The 22,307-nt window shown below is 37.7% G+C and overlaps 2 protein-coding genes across 2 annotated transcripts; one reads left to right on the forward strand and one right to left on the reverse strand.

Annotated features, from left to right (window-relative positions):
* Nucleotides 1-1,343: 1,343 nt before the first annotated feature.
* LOC131314115 (uncharacterized) lies at nt 1,344-16,996 on the reverse strand. Its single transcript, XM_058342607.1, has 9 exons — nt 16,753-16,996; nt 15,017-15,097; nt 13,295-13,489; nt 11,479-11,931; nt 10,075-10,227; nt 3,971-4,105; nt 2,802-3,238; nt 1,582-2,191; nt 1,344-1,514 (listed from the first exon to the last, which is right to left on the reverse strand). Exons 1-9 carry the CDS (start codon nt 16,994-16,996, stop codon nt 1,441-1,443), a joined length of 2,382 nt encoding a protein of 793 aa, XP_058198590.1. The 3' UTR covers nt 1,344-1,440.
* A 54-nt stretch (nt 16,997-17,050) lies between these two features.
* LOC131314492 (uncharacterized) lies at nt 17,051-18,130 on the forward strand. The gene is made up of 2 exons (XM_058343164.1): nt 17,051-17,504; nt 17,804-18,130. The coding sequence occupies exons 1-2, from the start codon at nt 17,075-17,077 to the stop codon at nt 17,836-17,838; spliced, it is 465 nt and encodes a 154-aa protein (XP_058199147.1). The 5' UTR covers nt 17,051-17,074; the 3' UTR covers nt 17,839-18,130.
* The last annotated feature ends 4,177 nt before the right edge of the window (nt 18,131-22,307 follow it).

Raw genomic sequence — 22,307 nt, forward strand, 5'->3', positions numbered from 1 at the left:
AGAAGCCTTTGGACGATTGAGTGGGGGTTTCAAAACGTCTTCAGTCTTTGTATTTATAGGCTGTTACTTCGACTTGAAATTCAAACCAGATGGAATTCCCTCCTCTGATTTGAATTGAACGGTTACTTCCTTTGTACAATTCCTCATCTTGCTCCACGATCTGCATGAGGCAGTTATTTCTCTCATGATGTGCTCCTTCTTCAACAACCCATCATCACCTCTCTAGATGTGTTTTGCTTGGTTTGCCACGTGTTCCTGACTTCAAACATGTCCCTGATCAATCGATTAGTCCATTTTTACCAGGCTATGCTCGCGTTACCGTCGATTTGATTTTTTGGCCGTTGCCACATGTCATTAGTCGATCTATTCGACCAACAATTTTGACTTACTAAAATATAGTGTAAACACCTACTGCGGTTCAAATCCTAGTCAATATGAATTGATAGGTTTACAAATCTTATGTATCGACGACTCAAGTTGAGGAAGAATCATGCGATTCACGTTTCAGAGATGATTCATCTATTTTATCAGTCATTCATTTCTAGCTGCACCTCGCCCAACCACCTTTTTTGTTTAAGTCTTTTCTTTCCTTCAAGAGACAAGGAATTTGATTTCTCTTTCTTTAACTACTCTGAACAGGAGACTTCCTCTTGCACAGTTCCTATACGCAATCAGAATGTTTTTGTATAAACTGGTTTTAGGAGCTTTTGACATTTGATTAAATGCTCCAATTTTTCAATCTGTTTGAACCGTTATGAAGATCTTATTTTTTTAATTATTTTATCCTAAAGGGTTATAATAAATTTTTGTCTTTAAGGTTATCATAATCAAGTTTATGCTCTACATGGTTCCAAATAAAAACCAGATACTTAATTATGAGAGCCTTAGAGGCACAAATTAATTATGACTCTTTAGAATAATATGATCATAAAAATAAATTTTTTGGATTGGTTCAAACGGATTAAAAATTTATACACACACACACACACACACACATATATATATATATATATATATATATAGAGAGAGAGAGAGAGAGAGAGAGAGAGAGAGAGAGAGAGAGAGAGAGAGAGAGAGAGAGAGAGAGAGAGAGAGAGAGAAAAGAGAGAGGAGGGACCAGAGTTGCCTCAAAACTGTGCCGTTTTAGGTATGGGTAGGGCCTGCTTTGCCTTTGAGGTAGTAGAGCCTCCGCCTCCAAAAAATTATTAGCAAAGGCAAGATATATCCGCCAAAGACCAAAAAAATTTCAATAAGCTATATTTAGTGTAATCAGTGTCATATTCAGAAATTGCTTTTTTCGACGTTGGTCAATATATATGCATATGATTCTTCTCTTCGAAATAAATGATTAATCTCAAATTTTTTAACAAAAAGCTAAACAAAAGATAATTAAAAGTCAATAAATACCGCCTGTCTTAAATAGAAATTAGTTTAGGCCTATTATGACAATTGGCCTATCATTACAGACATATTTTTCACATGCATCCAAGAACTGATACAGACTGTACCCTCCCCTTTCAGTCAAAGCAACAAAGATTTATGCCGCCCAACCCATGATTATTTATATCACATCTTATCAACTATAAAAGGGAACCTCACTTTGTTTACCGAAAATTCCAGGGCCATATGTTGACTTCATGAGATCTCGAAGGAGAGGGTACTGTAGGGAGGCGAAGGAAATGATTGGTACGCATGCTAACCCTGCCACCGGATAAAGTATCCATGCCCTGTTCCCAAATAGAAGATAGATTGCACAACTGAAGGCTATCAACATTGCCGTAATGGAGAGGAAAAGGGTGAACAACCCAATTACAAGCCTATTTGGAAGAGCAAAGAGAAAATCACCCTCGGCAAATCGGGAAGTGAGGATGGACAAGTGCACTAGCAAAGAAGTGATCGATGCGAATAATGAGATTGCATCGAAAACGGCAAAGAAATTAAATACCACTTCCTTATGGAAAATTGGTATGCCATTTGTACCATTGATCCCACCTGGAATGGTGACTGCAGCAGCAAATACCATGGTGACAATAAGTGCTGCCGGAATTGTGCATGAGTTTGCTGTGTCTTTCATCCATTTTTCTCCTTCAGATACTAATTTCTTATGTTCTTCAGTAAATATCGTTGCAGGAGTTTTCCCATCATTGTTTCTCCAATCTATATCTCTGGGACTCATAAGCTTCTTCACTGCCTGTATGATAGCCAAAAATTTGAACGTACAATTGGTTATGTTTCAATGTTTGATTTTCTAAAAATGCGAAAGACTATTGCAGATTGTAGTACAATGGACCCAAATTTGATAGTGTAAGTATATATGCATTGTCTCCGCCAAGATTTGCATTTATATAACAATCTCTATATAACTTGTATGAATTTAAACTTAGATGACCATTTTATCAACCACGTCCGAATATGGACATTTATTGTAGCAGTTGCCAAGACTAAATTGTGAAAATTGCAATGTTAAAGTAAAGTAAACCCTATCAGTGATCTTTACTTGTCGCAAAATATTTGTCCACATTGAAAGACTGTACTAAGGAACCAAAAGCAACAAAATTCTCTTATTGTCCCCTGCCATTTGAACTAAAGTTATCTTTTTCAAAAAGTTAGGAGGGTAACTTTTGAAAAAGTTGAGCATTAATAGATGCAATGATTGTGTTTCATAAAAAAGTTATATTCCGCAAACGTGGACGGAAGGAGTATTATTCAAAAAGATGACAAACAAATTAGGACGGATGGAGTAATTGTTCCAAAAGATTGAGTTTATTTAATTGAAATATAAATGAGCACATAGTATTTACCTCAAACCACTGTAACTCAAGTTGCATTTGCAAAGCTGCACCAGAAATCTGGCTGAGTTTGGTTGGAGGTGCTAGTTTTCCGGCCAAGTGTAGGATGTTGTTGCCTTCATCATAATGTTGTAGTACAAATTCTCGAGAATACTTTCCCATTTGATATACAAGGTTGAATGCATTCTCTTGACGCTCTAAAACCGCCTTCTCAAATACACGCCGGCCGTCTTCGTCTTTAGTCCAAAGTACAGAAGGAAATGATTCCACAATTTCATGCACAATCTCGGGAATCCCATTCCTTGCAGCCGACATGATTGCCTCTCGTGTAAGTGAGCTGTGCTTGGCTGAGTCTTGTAGAGATGCAATTCCCTCACAGAAACACTTGAGCAGCTCAAGAGTTAGAAGATGCATCTCTTTTTGCTTTTGGATGTGTTTAATACAAGGCACTGCAATTACAAAAGTACTCAGGAAAAAATCGAACAGTAATGACTGATGTGTGCCGGCCCTATACATTGTGGGGCCCTAGGCAAAATTATAGTAGCATGGTCCCCAACGAGTTCTTGCAGGAGTATATATATATAAATAGGAAGAGAAATAATGATAAAAATGTTTTCTTAAATAATTACAATAACTTTAAATAAATTTGTCATAAAAAAAAAAAGTATTTCATTCTAACTTTATATTACAAATCGAGTTCAAAAACAAAATGCAACTAAAATATAAAATAAAATTCAGTGAATGTAAATTTAGAGAGTTGTAAATTTCTATATGTATAATTTTGTTTCTAGGAAATTCAAAGGAAAATTAGCTATAAGGACGCTAAAATAGTTTTCAGTTAGGGGAAGGACGTCAACAAAATAGTTTTCAGTGGAGGTCCTTCAATTAGAGCACGTCATAAAAATCAAAACATCAAACACGTCATAAATTATTTAATTTGATATAACTATGACGATATTCAAACCATTTAAAAAAACCAAATCTCAATCCATTAGAACTTGAATAAAAAGAAGAACATATTTCAACTATGTTTTTGGACATATCTTTACTCACGGGAAAACCGGTGATTGAATCTCATGACTTTTAAATGATCCATCACAGTTTTAAAATTGTCAAAAAATCATAGAGATCACGGGTAAATTAAGTTTTTGTAGTAGTGCTTAATTAAATTGATGACAAACCGGAAATGCAGAAGTATTCCACCAAAAGTCTAGCCCAACTCCGTCCCATAACTTGATCAGCGTCGTCAACTGGATTCTCAACTAAAACTGTCAGGGTGTGGTTTATAATGCAGTCGACCGACTTCACAGGAACATCTTCTAGGAAAAACACAAAGTATAATTAGCATTTGCATGTTAGCAATATTAGCTAGCGACATGTGCTCAGGGTATCCACAATACTATAATAAAAAAATTGATAACCAAAAGTTAGCCACATCAGCTTTTGATTATTTATCTAAAAGATTTTTAAGGTTAGCAATGTAGATTTCTGCAATGGTATAATCAAAATTGGATAACCAAAATTGTCACATCATATTTTTAAACTACAAAAAATTAAAAACTGTGAACAGTAGAAAATAATATTTCTAAAAATAGTTTTGAAACTAATAAAAACTATTTACTAGAAATAGAAAATAGTTTTTGAATTTTTTTTTTGGAAAAAACTATTTTCTAAAAAAATTATTTTTTTGTAAAATATTTTTTTTCCCAAAATATTGTTCGAAAAGAAAGAGAGAGAGGAAAAGAGAAGAGAGAACAATTTTGTATAATAATTGGTGTATTTGATTGAAAATATGTAGGGTCTATTAAATTTGTCTATTGTCAAAAGGTTGCTAATTTTGGTTATCCAAAACCCAAAATTTGATTATTTCTAAGGAGATTATTAAGTTTGATTATAGCATTGTGAGCTATATTTTGCACCAACATTTTTAACTTTAAAAATCTTTTACTTTTGATTATAGCATTATGGATACTCTCATGTTCTAAACACCTGCAAACATAAATGCCTTTTTACTTTTCCTCCATTCAAAACCAAAGAAGGAAAGATGTACAATATTGATATGAGAAGTGATATTTTTTTTTTCATTCGTTAATTCTAATCTACCCTATCTTAGGAGACTTCGGAGGAGGAATGGATTCTTACGGGATTGAACTCTGCCCATGTGCATGAGAGTACAAAGGAGGTACCAACTGCACTTCACTCTACTTGCATACAATGAGAAGTGTTTGATGTAGTCTTGTTGACAAGGTCGGGCCGGTACAAGCACAACATGTATGGGATCCATAAATGCATGTTTGTAGGGATGAATTTAGGATTTTATGTTATTGGGGTAAAGTCTTAAACTAAAAAGTCAAGAATACGTGCAAATAGCTCACAATATAAATTAAAAACGTAACTCAGCAACTTTGTATACTTATTACGGAACAACGGCCGATTATGGGCACACACTGAGGATGCAATCTCATTCGAAGTCCAATTTTATCTAAATTTGAGGGCTCCTTAATTTTCAAACTCTTACATACGCTATGCCTACACATAAAATTAGTAAGAGAGCTTAATTACTGCTTTTCAAAAATACAGAAGAGTGATATTTAAGTAATATTTTTGAATAAAGGTACATAATGATAAGTAATTTATTGTAATTATATTGTTAAATACTTGTAATGTATTTCAACAATGTTGATTTTATCTTTTTAAAATAATTATTTGGGAATTATATTAAGGGTCTCATTTGATGAAGTGCTTCGTACTCTTGAATAGTTGAATTAGCTTTCTTGAGAGAGAGAGAGAGAGAGAGAGAGAGATATGTTGAGATATTGGGTTAATGGTCAATGATTATGTGGATTATCTCTTGTGATATGAGAGAGAGAGAGAGAGAGAGAGAGAGAGAGAGAGAGAGAGAGAGAGAGAGAGAGAGAGAGAGAGAGAGAGAGAGAGAGAGAGAGAGAGAGAGAGAGAGAGAGAGAGAGAGAGAGAGAGGGAATTTCGATTATTTTCTATTGTTAGGATTATATTTCTTTCGTCTTTTACATTTTTTTTTTTGATCGGCAAAGAATTTTTTTTATTAGACTTAAAGAGGGTATATCGAGTAAAAGGAAAGTGAGAATCAGAAAGTTCACAACAACTCCTAGGGGAAAAAAAAAATACACCCAAAAGTATATTTAAATCATGAGCCTTCTAACACCATTAAGGTGCCTTTTGAACTCTTCCACCGTATACAGCTTTACATCAAATTTGACTTTGACCCATAGTGCTGCCCTTGTTTTGATTAATTCTAGGAGTTTTTAAATATTCATCCTTATTCATCACTCTTCGTAAGTTTCCATCCTTTGACTTTTTTGCACTTATGTTTTCATCCTTTCTCTTTTTTAATACCAATTGTACCCTTACAAATAAATATGCATAACAGATGTTGCCTAAATAGGTGGCATGTAATTAGGTTTTATGTGATTATGATTTCCTAATTAAATGGGATTTGATTGATGATTTGAAAATGAAGGGGGATAATTCAAATCTTTGTCATCTTTTCCAAAACTTTTTAAAACTAACTAAAATCCACTCCATATACACACTAAATCCCCATTGAATAAACACATCATGAATGGAAAGAAAAAGATATATATCAGTACCTTCACATTGCAATTGGAATTAAATATGGCAATTGCTTTATTTATTGGGTCTGACAAACCACATCAGTGGATATGGTTCTGATCCATTGTCGTCTTCTCCTCCGCTGTCGCTGGTGATTCCTCCGCTGCAAGCCCGCCATCGGAGATTCTAACCCAAGACAAACTCATTGCCGCCTACTACCTCCCACCTCTCGAAGCTCCTCTCCGTTGTTCGCCGCCTCCGCGACCTTGACTTTTCCGTCCGATCCACATGCATCCACGATGACTCCTCCATCTCCTCGTGTTCTTGCTGGTTAGCTCCGTTAGTTTTGTACCTTTTTCGTTTCATGGTGTTTTTTGTTTCAAACGTGATGTATTTTTTCATATTGTTGAGTTTTCATTAATAAAACATTGTATATTCATATTTTTTCGTGGTGTATATTCATGAATAAAATATTTTATATTCATGGTTTTTTCATTCTATTTTTCCGGAATGTTATGGGTTTTCAAGTTTTGCCGAGAAATCATGATTTTGGTTTATTATTTTTCATGATAAATTAACCACGAAAAATATGGTCAGTTTGAATATTGTGTATGTTCCGAAATATTTCTTAAGATTATTTTCCAAATAATAAAAACATGGTCAATCCACCATGTTTCAAAAAAGGGGCTATTTTCCTGGAATGTTATGGGTTTTCAAGTTCCACCGAGAAATCATGATTTTGGTTTATTGTTTTCATGACATATTAAGCATGAAAAACAAGGTCAGTATGAATATTATATATGTTCTGAAATATTATTTATGATAATTTTGCAAAAAATAAAAATATGGTCAATCCACCATGTTCTAAAAGGTTTCATGATAACTCGTGCTATAAATGAAAAAATAAATATCGTTTTCGAATGTAAATCGGTGAAATTTGGTTATTACGAATCTTTTAAGCTTTGAAATCATATGTCATAATTATCTCCCGTAATTATTGAGATTGAATCCCACTAAATTAGGAAATGGTTGAATCTTATTAAATTAAAAAATGGTTGAATCCCACTAATTTAGGATGTCAATTTAATAAAATATATATGAATATATTATTAAAAGGGTAAAATAGGTAATTCACCATCTGAAAGGATGGAAACATAACTGTTCAAAATGACCGGGATGAATTCTTACGTGGAATGAGGTTTGAGGATGAATATTTAAATTCCCCTTAATTCTACCACTTGGTTGAGATCAGCAGCTTTGTTGTTGAAGACAACATCATTCCTTGTAATCCAAATATACCACAATGTTGCAAAAAAGTAGCACTCCCAAAAGTATTTCTAGCTGTTCATTAGGAAATAGCTTGATTAAAGGAATTGTACTGGTGATCCATCTCTATAAACAGGAATGCTACATACACTACACACTTTTACTATACCATTAATTATATTTTTTATGGGACTCATTTCGGGTCCAAGAAAAAATACAGAAAAATATCCATAAATTTTAAAATAATATTTTAGGGGGCCCTGTAAAAAATCAGTTTTAACCTGTATCGGTAAGTATTATTTTTAAATTTATAGGAGTGAAAATGCTCAATTGCGCAGTTTCGAACATACGAACCCAGAAATAATATTTATCGAAACCTGTTAGAGCTGATTTTTTACGGGACCCTCTAAAATATTATTTTAAAATTTATGGATATTTTTCTGTATTTTTTCTTGGATCTGAAATGAGTCCCATAAAGAATGTAGTGGATGGTGTAGTGAAAGTGTGTAGTGTATGTAGCATTCCTCATCTACAAATGTACTACCTCCGTCCCAATTTAATTGTCACTTTTGGGAGTTTGTGCCACTTTTCAATAGGATAAATTTTCATAGTCGTCCCTCTAGTTTCACGGCTGTCTCAATTTCGTCCATTTAGTTTCAATTGTCTCAATTCTGTCCCCGTAGTTTGTTTTATGTTCCAAATTGGTAAAATTGTTAACACCGTTAATGAAATTAATAGAAAAATATAACTAAAAAATTAAGTGCTCCAATTTTCAATCCGATTGAACCGATGTGAAGATATTACTCCCCCCGTCCCTTTTTAAGTGTCCTGCTTCGTAACTCCAACTTATTAAAAAGACATCATCATTACACCTTTCACATCAACTTTTTCCTCTACTTTCCCTACTTACCCATCATCATTACACTTTTATTCACTAACTTTTTAAAATGAAATCTACTTTTAGGGACAAAATAGATAATTCACCAACTTTCACCCTCCTAACTTTACAAAATGGACACTTATTAAGGGACAACCCAAAATGACATACTGGACACAAAATAAGGGACGGAGGGAGTATTTTTTTGATCATTTGATCATTTTATCTTTCTTTTTTTTTGGCTCTAAAGCCTTTCTTTGAACATCGGAAGATTTCTTATTTAGCTTTAGGGCTCTCTTAGGATACTCATTGAAAGGCCTTAGAGCCAAAAATCCATTATGACTATTTAAGATAAAATGATTAGAAAAATAAGATCTTCAAATCGGTTTAAACAGATTAAAAATTGGAACACTTAATTTTTTGCACCGTTTATATATTAAAAAATATAGTTAAAAAATTAAGTTTTTCAATTTTTAATTTGTTTGAACCGGTGCGAAGATCGTATTTTTTTGATCATTTTATCTTAGATGGTCATAATGGATTTTTGGCTCTTAGGCTTTTCAATGAGCACCCTAAGAGAGCTCTGAAACTAAATAAGGAGTCTTCGGGTGCTCGTTGAAAGTCCTTAGAGCCAAAAATTTATTACAACCATCTAAAATAAAATGATCAAAAAAATAAGATCTTTGCACTGGTTCAACTGGATTGAAGATTGGAGCACTTAATTTTTTAATCATATTTTTTCGGTTAGTTTCATTAACGGTGTTAACGATTTTACCAATTTGGAACGTAAAATAAACTACTGGGACGAAATAGAGACAATTGAGATTAGAGGGAGGAAATTGAGACAACCGTAAAACTAGAGGGACGACTACGAAAATTTGCCCTTGATTATATCTTATAATTTATAATGTTTTAGATGATTTTGAAAATATTGTATTATAGAACAAATCGAGATTTATCAAATAAGATTCATATTGGATATAAAATTTATTACCAATTTAAAGATATAATTAATTTTTTTATCTAGTTAGAATAGAATTAAGACAAGTAAATTGGGACGGATGGAGTAATTAGTTTTTTTTTTCAGTTAGAATAAAATTGGGACAAGTAAATTGGGACGGAAAGAGTATAACTGTACACCGTAATAAAATATGATGAATAAAAATATTCTTCTCTGAGTTTGTTTTTTTTTTTTTTTTTTTGGGGGGGGGGGGGGGGGTGGTGGTGGTTTGTAACAATGCGGGGGTGGATTTGTACTTGGAAGTGGACAAGAGACTGGTCTAATCATTAAGTTTTTTCGGGGGCAGAGAGAGACTTGGGTCAACTTTATTTATTCATCGGTTGTGGCAAGGATTACAATCTGTTTTTTTAATGTGCAAAATGCCTATTTTATAGGGTATATCCGTATATGGATCCAGAGACTTGATAGGGAATATAATGCATGTGATCATTATATATTTTGACATGGCATCATTGATCGAAAAGTTACTAAATAATTAAGCATGAGCCATATAGAAGTAGAGATCATGAGATTCAGTAGGTAGAGCTCACGAGCATAGATTATGTGTTGCCACCATCGATAGTGAGTGCCACTCTTGAATGCAGAAGCAGCTGTTGTAGCCAATGATTCCAATCCATAGACACCATTATTTCGTTTTGAGAAAGCTAAAAGCGGATATTTTTTAACCAAATACAAAGCGATATCTGCACGTGCAAAGAAAAATTTAAAATAATCCACAATGCGTAATGATGTGCCACGTCTTAATTTCATCATCTTCAAGAACCGCCAAACGACACATTGGACTCCGTTTAAAAATTAAAAATTTAGATATTATCTTATGACTCATGAGTACTTTTATTAAGGATGAATCTTGGCAAAATTAATTTCCCAAATACAATAGGTATTATTGATTGTGATTTGTATTTTGTTGTTTGTTTTTCCATTAATATTATGAGATTAATCATTTATTTTAACTAGAAAAAATGAAGAGAGAGAGTAGAAAAGTATGAAATGAAGTTGAAAATATCTATTTAAGACAGTTTTCATTGGACTTAATTGTAGCATTGATCTCAAAGTATTAGCGAAGTGGCCAATGTATAATATTTTTTTTAAACGGTCCCCATAATTAACTAACTCTGTCCATATTGATTGTCAAATGTAGGGATTGAAGGAAGGATTTAAATGGTTACTTAATAAATACATAAAATAAACTTCAAAAAAGAAGGTGTGGTAGAGAGGGGAGGAGTTGATTCACCGGAATTGGGATTTGGGGGATGGGTTCGTGGGAAGCTCAAGACAAGGGTGGGTAAATGTGTGTGGTGGCCGGAGTTCGCCAGAAATTAAGATGTTTGTATATATTGGGCAAATTATTGACAATAAGTAAGAGTATTATTTCTCAACAGGATTATAATTTTTGGTGTTGGCGGCAGGTTCTGGTGGAGGGGAGGACAAATGATCACTGGTGTTGAGTGATGGAACCAAAATATATAAGAGATTGAAATTGTATGCACTTAAAAACTCCTATTTTTTAGCAAAGTTACACAAGCCTCTGTATTTGATGGTCAATCTGGACAGTTAGTAATGAGGACCATTAAAAAAATCATTGGGGGGACTCAATAGACTCAAATTTTCTGTTGGGGACCAAACTATAACTTTTTATTGGGATCCAAACTCCCAATTCGTTCATAGTTTGGGGACCAACAGTAAATTTAAGCAGTTTTCATTATCTTTTGTTATTTTTTTTCATTTTTAGCGACTTTTTGAGTCATATTTTTTATTTTTAGATTCCGTTGGTCAAGACGATAGGTTGATCTGAAAATTATTGAACAAGAATTTAACAACAATTTAACTGGAAACGATAGAAAATATAGTACTACTAGTTAATAAATATCTAATTGTGAAGATTTAAGACTATTATGTAATTAAGGAAATAAATTCAAGAGGGTGTTACCCACCATAATATCCGGATCTTATTGTCTCGGCCATAAGGAAAGCAGCAGAATCCTCATCGGGGAAGAGCTTAGAGGAATCCTCATCATCCTTAACGAACTCCAACAAATATAAAAGGGTGTCCCTCCTGCCATTGGTAGCAGCCCGAGTAAACGGAGTCCTCTTATACATAATATCGTCCCTGTAATATACCAAAGACCGGTTTTTTAACAAAATGGCTTCTACGGCTTCAGTGTTTCCGACATCCGCAGCCTTGTTCAGAACACTGCCATAGGCCTCGTCAACATTATCTGGTGGCATCTTATCCACCAACTTCTTAATGAAATCGTTTGTATTTCTTCCATGCACAGCTGCTACGAAAAGTGCTGTCTCTGATAATTCATTGATTGGGGCTGTGAGAGCGCCTGGAACTTGGTCGAAGAATCTTTCGGCGATCGCCCATTTCCCTTGGAGTACAGCTTTATAGCTTTGAGTTGTGCTATATGTACCGAAAGTGGGGGAGAGAATATGTACCGACGGCTGCCGGCGGGCCGTCTCCGGCCACCGGACGGCCGATCCGAGCCGTCCAAAAATTCTAAAAAAAAAAACCGATGGGGCCTACGCGAGGATCAACGGCATTCGAGGTGTGTAGGGTACTTGATCCGAGCACTTTTTTTGTGTGTATATACACGTATATACATATATACAAGAAAAAAGGGTGCTCGGATCAAGTACCTTACACACCTCGGATGCCATTAATTCTCGCGTAGGCCCCATCGGTTTTTTTTTTTAGAATTTTTGGACGGCTCGGATCGGCCGTCCGGTGGCCGGAGACGGCCCGCCGGCGGCCGTCGGTACGTTTTCTCTCCTCCATGGTCGGTACCTATATCATTTCTCGCTTTTATAGAGTGGCAAGTATCTCGAGTATCCTTCCTCCACTGTAGCTACCAAACCAAATCAAAGATGGTCATTAATTAATTAAGAGTTGTGCTATATGTACCGAAACCTAGTAATGTAACTTATGGGGAATCAATAACTAGTTTGTCACGTCCAATATCATTTCGGGAAGTACAAACAAATGTATTGAAGGCAACCAAGCAATAAAGAGGAAATGCTACTGTGCAAATAACTACACTCTAAACCGCAAAGCAACACTCTATCGAGCAAAGCAGAACTCTATCGGACAAAAATCTTTGGATGCCCAAGAAATCATGTCCCGTAGGTAATTCTTGGAACAAAGACTGGTTAAAAGCTCATTTAGGGGTATTTTGGTCTTTTTTATGAACATTATCGACGGGACGTGTTTTCATGAGCTATTCATGAGCATTCAAGGGTTTTGCGAGCGTGCACTCAGGAAGGATATAAGTGTTATTCACCTTCTCTTTCTCGAGCCAAACACAACTCTATCAGGCAAAAATCATTAGAGGCTCATGCATAGCTCGAGAAAACATGTCCCGACGGTATTTGCTCGGAAAAAAGGCTGAAATACGCTTGAACAATTTAACCCTGTGCTTAATATGTTTTATTGAGACTATATGCGTACATTGAGAATTGAAATTTCGGAATTTTTGACGATTATGCGGAAGAACCTTTAAACTTATATTTCCGAAAAAAAAATATATGGATGAATCCTAAAAAAAAAAGAAAAAGAAAAAGCTAATCAAAATCCAGCACTTGCCCAAAAGTTCATTACTCAACAGTCACGCGCATTCACGACTTTCCAATGAAATCAAAACAGTCACGCTCATGTGAGAAAGTTTTCTGAAGTGTTCGTACAAGCTAAATGTGGGTGTTTATTTTCCTCATCAAATGGAAGAAGAAAAAATGGTCCAGAAATCTTACGTCTGAGATGAACGAGGCGGCCGGCTGGAGCCCGAGAAGACGAGACCGGAGAGATGATGAGCACTCGCGAGCAAGAAAACGACGAAGACGAGAGAGTGGGAGGAGAGCCAGCCTGAGCTGAGGGCGTTCGTACATGGACTACATAAACGTTAGGGTCTTGCAGATGCTCACACAATATAATTTCTGTCGAGTGCTCTGAATGTCAAAGAAAACATGAGAGGCGCTTGTATGACGACAAATTGCGCAATAACGAGTAATAAATGTGGGAGCCAAGTGATTATTATATTGATCCAATATTCCCGTAAACAAACATTACTCGCAGTGAAATAATTAAAGAGGATATTTGACAAAGAGGGGGTGCGGACGAATTGAAAGGAGATGTGAAAGGGCCGTGGATGTAAAGGAAAAAGTAACATCGGAATAGAAGTCTAATAATTTTAAATGAATGATGCTATGGTGTCCCCGGTCATTTTGGAAACATTGTAATTTTTGGCATAATTTTACCATTATGAGTATAACTAAAACCCATTACAAGCATAACAAAACCCAAACAAAGCATAATCAAGGAATATTCAAAAGACCAACCAAGGTATAACCAAATCCATCAAGGCATAACAAACAAGTTATGCCAAGTTATGGTTTTGTTATGCTTGTAATGGATTTTGGTTATACTCATAATGGTTTTATTATGCTAAAAGTTACGGTGTCGCCAAAATAACTGGGGACACCGAAGTCATTCCCATTTTAAATACTCTGAACAATTACCCCGAAAATGAATCGAAAAGAGAAATTATCGTCCGTCTGGGTAATCAATGATCCGGATTTTAAAAATTCTATTCGCGCGAAGGGTTAGACTATTCGTTCGAATAGTTTATTTAAAATCCAAACCGCCCAACACACTTTGAATGGTTAGAATTGAGCGCCTCAGTAAAAAACATATTCACGATTCTTCCGTGAATAAGTTTTTCTCACAAAGTTGTTTTACAGTAGTAATTAACTACATTAGATGATTGGAATTTTTTTTTAGTTCCATGCATGGATGGAACCGGATGAGGTCTAGCAGAGGCTGCCTTGCCCGGGTTGGCTTATGGGTTACCGTTCCATGATGAGGTCTATTTGCCGTGGTCTGTTTCTGTATTAGAGTGCTCTTGTCTATCAGCGCAGTAGTTTTGGTTCATTCTTCTTCTTGGGTAATGAAATCTTATACTGCCTTCAGGTTTGTGATATGACATTATCTTTAATTAAAGAAAAGGTCTAGTCGAGGGTTGTCGTTCCTGTCAGATTTCAAAAATGATTATTACTTCCTCCATTCCAAACTGGATATCCAAAAATCCTATTCACAACCCAAAAAATTGTTTATATTTTTTTATAATAAATTATATATGCAAGAACAGATCGCTTTTGTCAAAATTGTCAAGAACAGATTGCTTGATGTGATTTGCGCTCACCTTGCTGTGCAACTTTGTCTCAGTCAAATTTGCATTTTTTTTTAATAATTTAGATATTCAAGTCAGCTTACGTGCATTTGGATTTCATTTTGTTTGGACAGAGAAGGAATTAAAGCTAATGCACGAAATTTTATGGACTTGAATACATGAACTTAACTTTTCAAATAAAGGACAAAACAAACGACTAAAATTAAGAAGCTTTATTTACTTGTACCCTACACACCCTAAACAAACAATAGTCGATCGAATTGCAACTGGAAGGAAAATAAATTACTTGCACCAAGACAGACCACATTGCAACGCCCAAATTTCTTGATTGTATCTCTATCCCTATTTATAGCCTCCATGAAAATAGCTAAAGATTACCACAAAAAAAACAAACAAAATGTCATTGATGCAGTTAGGGTAGGCTTGGATCGAACAAAATCAAGTATTATTTTGCTTTTCTTTTCTGATTTTTTTTATTAAATTCTTGTTATTCTTATAAAATTAAATAATTTGGAAAGTGTAAAAAAAATAGTATCCAAAACTGTAAAAACATAATTAAAGACGAAAAAAATTCATAAAAGACTGTCTTTTTTTATGTCTCTCTTGAACTTGTTTCAATCACTTATGCTATATTTCACATTTTTTATTCCTCTCGTTGAGACGAATGATTAAGCCTAACCATATTGATGAAAAAAAAAGTTTATTAACTAAGAGAAGTATTGCAACATGCTATGTGCAATACCCATTTTCTTTCACTGCAAGTCATTGTACCCTAAGTCACATAATGCGTGTACGGGTACAAGAGATATTGAGATATAGCTCGAGCGTGAAAGCATCTTTCAAAACAAATAAAGCTACTGATTTGCAAAAGTGAAGATTGAGAGCATGAGCAAAAAACTATGTGACAAAGATTGTACATGTTCGTGGACCTAAATTGACAATATTTCAAGTGCTATTTTGTTTTTTGAGGAGCAACACAACAAATATAGTACTTTCATTAAAACAACAACAAACAAAGAACCCAAAAGAATCCAAAAAACAAGAACCTGTAAAAAAAAGAAGAAGCAAGAACCTGAAAAAAAAAAACAGAAAACAAAACTGAAGGAGAAAAAAGCCGGTAGAATATATAGCTTCAGTGTTGGAACCCCTTTATTTTTTGGTAAACCAGGAACATTAGATAGATAAATTAAGGGGCATACAAGAGTCTAGGGTATTCCACCCCATTTACGTCTTCGCAAAGTTGCGAGTTAATACAGACCGGAGCAACATCAAGTACATGAAAGTCTAATTCATCATCGAACGACATAGAGGCTATTAAGTCAGCACATTTATTAGCGGACCGAATCAATTGAGATCCGTCAGAATAATTATAGGAGCAATCTCTTCCCATAATTCTAGGATTATTATTCTGTTTCCATAGTTATTGTTTCCTAGTTGGTTGTATTCTTTTCCTATATATGTGTGGCTGTGTTCCACCAATTAATCAATGAGAATCAATCATATTTATCACAAAGCACCTCTTATCATGGTATCAAAGCAGGGTTCATGTTCTTGCTCTTTCTCCTTCGCATAAGACGACACACTGGAAGAATACAGCAGTTTCAACCTTCAATCCATCTTTACAGACATGGTTGAGGCTCAAGAAAAGGTTCAGAAACTTATTTCTGATCTCTCTTCCCCTTATTTTCTTCATTCAGCCGACCACCCCCGTACCCCCCTTGTTGATATTGCTCTAACCCATACCAACTATGGGTCCTGGAGCCGTTCTATCACAATGGCCCTTTGTGCCAAAAATAAACTGGGTTTCATTGATAACACCCTACCTTGCCCCACAGATCCCGATATTCAACCCCTGTGGAAACGAGTTTCCACGATGGTTCTCTCATGGTTGTTGAACAGCATCAGCAACACAATTACTCCAAGCCTAACCAGTTGCCGCACGCCGTATGAACTATGGCGTGATCTTGAATCCAGATTCACTCAAGGGAATAATGCTACCGTTTTTAAAATTCAAAGAGAGACCACTCATCTTCAACAAGGTAATCTTGATATTACCAATTATTATAATGCCTTCAAAACGCTTTGGAATCAACTCGATGGGATTGATCCACTTCCGGAATGCACATGTGGTACCGCCACAGCTTGGCAAAAAAGGGTGTCGAATAAGCGTGTATACCAGCTTTTGATGGGAGTCAACGAACCGTATCATGTTCTTCGTACTCAGATTCTCGCCATGGATCCGCTTCCCGACCTTGGAAAGGTTCATGGCTTGTTAACCGCGGAAGAACACACCAAAAATCCACAACCTATCATCACCACTCAGCCCATTCAAGAAGACTCGGCCATGGTGAGTCACAGGTTCCAAACTCAACACAATCAACCCAAAATCAACAGTGGACAACACCGAAATCCACCAGGGCCACGTTTTTTTCCGCCACCACAGCAGTCTCCATCCCGACGGCAACCACAACAATTCCCTTCGCCTGCCAATCCACCACGCCAACTGCACCATGCTCAGCCTGATACTTCATCCCGACCCAACAAAGACCCGAACGCTCACTGCACTCATTGCAACCGTGCAGGTCATTATAAGTCGGGCTGTTTTAAACTTATTGGGTATCCAGAATGGTTCTTCAATCGCCTCCCCAACCAATCCTCTGCCCAGTCCAATTATGCAGCGCAAACACCGGACATGGATTTCACTCCACGCTTGAGCCCCGCCGAGGCGTCCCAAGCTTATGGCTTTTACGATAATCCATCTGCTTTTTTCACTGGTAACACCCATTTATTTTCAAATGATTGGATTATTGATAGCGGTGCGTCCTCTCACGTGACGCCTCACTTATCACTTTTTACTTCTTATACAGCTACTAATAATATTTTGCCAGTTCGTTCTGCTTCTGGATCCACTCATGCCATCTCTCATATCGGAAAAATAATAGTCACCCCGTCTATCACCCTCTTTGATGTCTCGCATGTTCCTAGTTTTCGTTTTAATTTGTTATCTGTACAAAAGTTATGCCATGATCTTAAGTGTGTTGTTTTTTTCTTTCCTAAATTCTGTCTCTTTCAGGACCTCAAATCGAAGACTGTGATTGGAGCGGGTGAGGCACGCAATGGCTTATACTACCTCCGCACTTCTTCCTCTGCTGCCCTCACATCCCCAACCGATGACCCTACCCTATGGCACCAAAGATTAGGCCATCCAGCCTCTGCTAGCTTACCTTCCTTTTTACATTGTCGTTCCCCTAATAAAAATTCCCCTTGTGATGCTTGTTTGCGTGGCAAACATACTAGACTACCTTTTCAATTAAATTTCAATAAAAGTGTCGTCCCTTTTTCTCGTATTTTTGTTGACATTTGGGGTGGCTATCATACTCCTTCTACTTGTGGGGCTCGTTATTTTCTAACTATAGTTGATGATTGCACGCGTACTACTTGGGTGTATTTATTGCGTTACAAATCGGATGCCCTTTCCAAAATTCAATTTTTTATCAACATGGTCCAAACACAATTCAACACAAAAGTTAAATTTTTTCGTTCAGATAATGGTTCTGAATTTTTATCCCGTCCTGTTCAAAAATTATTTCATGACCATGGCATTTTACAAGAGTTAACATGTGTTGATACCCCTCAACAAAATGGGGTTGCTGAACGTAAACATCGTCACATCTTAAATGTGGCCCGTTGCTTACGCTTCCAAGCCCACCTTCCCATCAAATTTTGGGGTGAGTGCATTTTAACAGCAGTTTATCTCATTAATCGCACTCCCTCACAAACATTGAAAAATGCCTCCCCGTATGAATGTCTTTTTCGTCGCACCCCCAATTATAAATTCTTGCGTGTTTTTGGATGTCTTTGCTATGCCCAGACATCCCGTGTCAACCGTGACAAATTTCAACCCCGCGGCGTCCCTTGTGTGTTTTTGGGATATCCTCCCCGCCACAGTGGATACCGCCTTTTTAACCTCGACACAAACACTTTTTTTATCTCTCGGGACGTCACTTTTTTTGAGAATATTTTTCCCTTTCATACCCAAAGCCCTCATTATATTCCACCCCCTGCTAACCCATCCCCCAGTCACACTGACTTATACCCGACCGAACCCCTTCACTATCTTGACCCACCCCATCTCAATCCAACTGACAACCCCTCTCCTACATCAAACCCCGATCCCCCTCCCCCACCCACCCACCCGCCAGCTCCACCTCCTCCTACCCCACCACCCGAGCCATCTCCCAATCTGGAACCGACACCCCCAGCCGCCCCCTCTCGGCCTTCACGAGCCCATCGGCCTCCAGGCTACCTCCGGGACTACCTTTGCCCTACCCTTCCATCTGACACTGTTGCCTCCCCCGATGCTCTGCTCCAGTCTTCAGGTACGGTCTATCCACTCACTCAGTTCATTTCCTATTCCAATCTTTCCCCCTCCCACTTTGCTTTTCTTTCGGCCTTATCTCATTCGCATGATCCTACTTCCTATAGTCAAGCCATCCACCACACCCAATGGCGTGATGCTATTTCTCACGAACTGAAGGCACTAGAAAATAACAAAACATGGGTCCTTCGTTCTCTTCCTCCTGGCAAAAAACCAATCGGTTGTAAATGGGTTTTTAAAACTAAACTAAAAGCAGATGGATCCGTAGAACGATACAAAGCACGTTTGGTCGCCAAAGGCTATACTCAAGTTGAGGGGTTGGATTACCATGACACTTTTGCTCCCGTTGCAAAGTTGGTCACTGTTCGTTGTGTACTCGCTGTTGCAGCTACTCGCAACTGGCACTTGCACCAATTAGATGTTAACAATGCTTTTTTACATGGTGACCTCGATGAAGAAGTTTACATGTCTCTTCCTCCGGGATATGGCCGAAAGGGGGAGACGCGTGTTTGTCACTTACAGAAATCCCTATATGGCCTCAAACAGGCCTCTCGCAATTGGTACTCTAAGCTGTCTGCTGTTCTTCTCTCTGACGGATTTCGACAATCCCAAGCTGACCACTCCCTTTTTACTCGGCAAACTGGTTCTACAATTCTTATTGTTCTCGTTTATGTTGATGATTTACTTGTTACAGGCAACGATTTAGCATCTATTCGCCACTTACAGGGATTCTTGTCGAGTAAATTTCAGTTAAAGGATCTTGGCAAACTCAAGTATTTTTTGGGCATTGAAGTGGCTCGCTCCACCGCGGGTATTTTCATTAATCAGCGCAAATATATTCTTGACATCCTCGCTGATGCTGGCCAAACAGGATGTCGTCCAGCCTCTTCCCCGATGGAGCAACATCTTAAACTCACGACTGATAGTGGTGAACCAATTTCTGATCCGAGTTCTTATCGCAGGCTTATTGGACGACTGATATATCTCACCATCTCTCGCCCAGATATCACTTTCGCTGTTAATCTCCTCAGTCAATTCATGCATGTCCCTCGGGTCCCGCATTTGGAAGCTGCTACTCGTATTCTTCGCTACCTCAAGGGCTCCGTCTCTCATGGCTTACTATTTCCTACCCGTTCGGACCTCCAACTCACTGGCTACACTGACTCGGATTGGGCCAGTTGTCCTATGACTCGGCGCTCCACTACGGGTTATTTCATCACCCTTGGAGGTAGCCCCGTCTCCTGGCGCACAAAAAAGCAAAGTGTTGTCTCCCGCTCTTCCGCTGAAGCTGAATATCGGGCCATGGCTTCCACCACTTGCGAATTACTATGGCTCAAAACTTTACTCTGTGATTTAGCAGTCCCTCTTTCATTGCCAATCAAGCTATATTGTGACAACCAGGCAGCCTTACACATTGCCCAAAACCCAGTATTCCATGAGCGCTCCAAGCACATTGAGATCGACTGCCACCTTGTCCGTGAACGAGTACAACAAGGCCTGCTTCAGCTCCATCACATTGCCTCAGCTAACCAACTAGCAGATGTTTTTACCAAAGCTTTGGGTGTTGACCACTTTCGTCTCCTGACATCCAAGCTGGGCATTACGTCCCTCCATGCTCCATCTTGAGGGGGAGTATTAGCGGACCGAATCAATTGAGATCCGTCAGAATAATTATAGGAGCAATCTCTTCCCATAATTCTAGGATTATTATTCTGTTTCCATAATTATTGTTTCCTAGTTGGTTGTATTCTTTTCCTATATATGTGTGGCTGTGTTCCACCAATTAATCAATGAGAATCAATCATATTTATCACAAAGCACCTCTTATCAACATTTGTTCCCTTCTCGGTAGATATGGTCAATCTTCTCCACTCCCAGCTGTCTCATCAAACATCTGCAATCATGTATGAGATTATTTAGAATATGCCTGGGTTGAATGGGCCCTGTAATCAATTGAATGACTGCCTTTGCATCCATTTCCACACACATGGGAACAAGAAGTTTGTTGTAAGCAAGTTCTAGGCCATCTCTAAGAGCCCACAGTTCTGCTTCCAAGGCTGTCATTTGGCGAAGAGCTCTGTGGAAGCCAACTACCCATTTTCCTTTGTCATCTCTGATTAGACCACCTCCTGTAGCTTGTGCTTGTGAAAGGCCTTTTTTGCATGCACCATCTGTATTCAATTTATAGAAGGACGTGGCAGGAGGGCACCATTTCACGAGCACAGTGACTGTATTTCGTGGTTTCAAGGCTGGAATAGCAATATGGTTCCATTCAATGGCCAGGGCAATTGAAGAGGCAACGGTGGACTGGAGATGTTCTCTTGCTCGACTTGGGTCATTTTGAAATATGGATTTGTTTCTGAGAAGCCAAATGTTCCAACAAGTGAAAGGGAAAACAACATACCAAGGAATTCTCGATTGGTGTATGGTTTTAGTTTGGCAGTTTAACTTTAGCCAGAAGGGGAGAGGAGATGAGAAGGATGGGAGAGCACCGCTAGGAATACCAACACCTTTCCAAACACTGATAGCCACATGGCAATCTCGAAGGACGTGAGTCACACTTTCATTGTCAGCATTACAAATCTCGCAAAGATCATTTTGGGAAATATTTCTCATGAAGAGCAGGTTTTTTGTTTTGAGTCTATTTTGGGCAGCAAGCCAGAAAAAGTTCCTGATTCTTGGATTAGCTTTAATTTTCCAAACCCAAGTCCAATTGTCGAAAGGGGGGGTGCAGGCAAAGTTTCTAGTGAGGAGCCAAGCAGATTTGGAGGAGAAGGTGCCATTGGGAGAATAGTTCCAGACCGTGATGTCCGGTTGGGGATCCAACCTCTGGGGTTGAATGAGGAAGATGTGGGGAGAATGTTAGAGGGGAAGGAGAAGGAAATTCTAGATAGATCCCAGTCATTGGTATCCCAAACATCTCTAACAGTGAGGTTAGCTTCATCCCTAAGGAGAGGGCCTTGGATTAAAGATCTCAACGGGCCAAGGCCAGTCCAGTTTTGGTGCCAAAAGGAGGTGTTGATGCCACTTCTAATGGCTACTTTGGTGCCAGTTTTATAAATGTGTTCCCCCTTGATCAAGCCTCTCCAAGTGGGAGAGGGGCGGTTATAGGCAATGGAGCGATGCATGTATTTGGATAGTAAAACGCGTGACCAAATTCTGTCCTCCGCATTTACTCTCCAATTGAGCTTGGCCATGG

The sequence above is a fragment of the Rhododendron vialii genome, chromosome 13a, assembly GCF_030253575.1.
Source record: "Rhododendron vialii isolate Sample 1 chromosome 13a, ASM3025357v1".
Taxonomy (NCBI): Eukaryota; Viridiplantae; Streptophyta; class Magnoliopsida; order Ericales; family Ericaceae; genus Rhododendron; species Rhododendron vialii.

Bases quoted from the DNA above. Each gene is read 5' to 3' on its own strand.
- LOC131314115 (XM_058342607.1), bottom strand. From the start codon at position 16,996: ATGAACCTTTCCAAGGTCGGGAAGCGGATCCATGGCGAGAATCTGAGT. The intron at 11,932-13,294 runs GTAAGATTTCTG...AAAGCTATAAAG, and splicing joins CCGCCTCGTTCATCTCAGAC to CTGTACTCCAAGGGAAATGG. The intron at 2,192-2,801 runs GTAAATACTATG...GCTATCATACAG, and splicing joins TTGAGTTACAGTGGTTTGAG to GCAGTGAAGAAGCTTATGAG.
- LOC131314492 (XM_058343164.1), top strand. From the start codon at position 17,075: ATGGTGAGTCACAGGTTCCAAACTCAACACAATCAACCCAAAATCAAC. The intron at 17,505-17,803 runs GTAACACCCATT...TGTCTCTTTCAG, and splicing joins TCCATCTGCTTTTTTCACTG to GACCTCAAATCGAAGACTGT.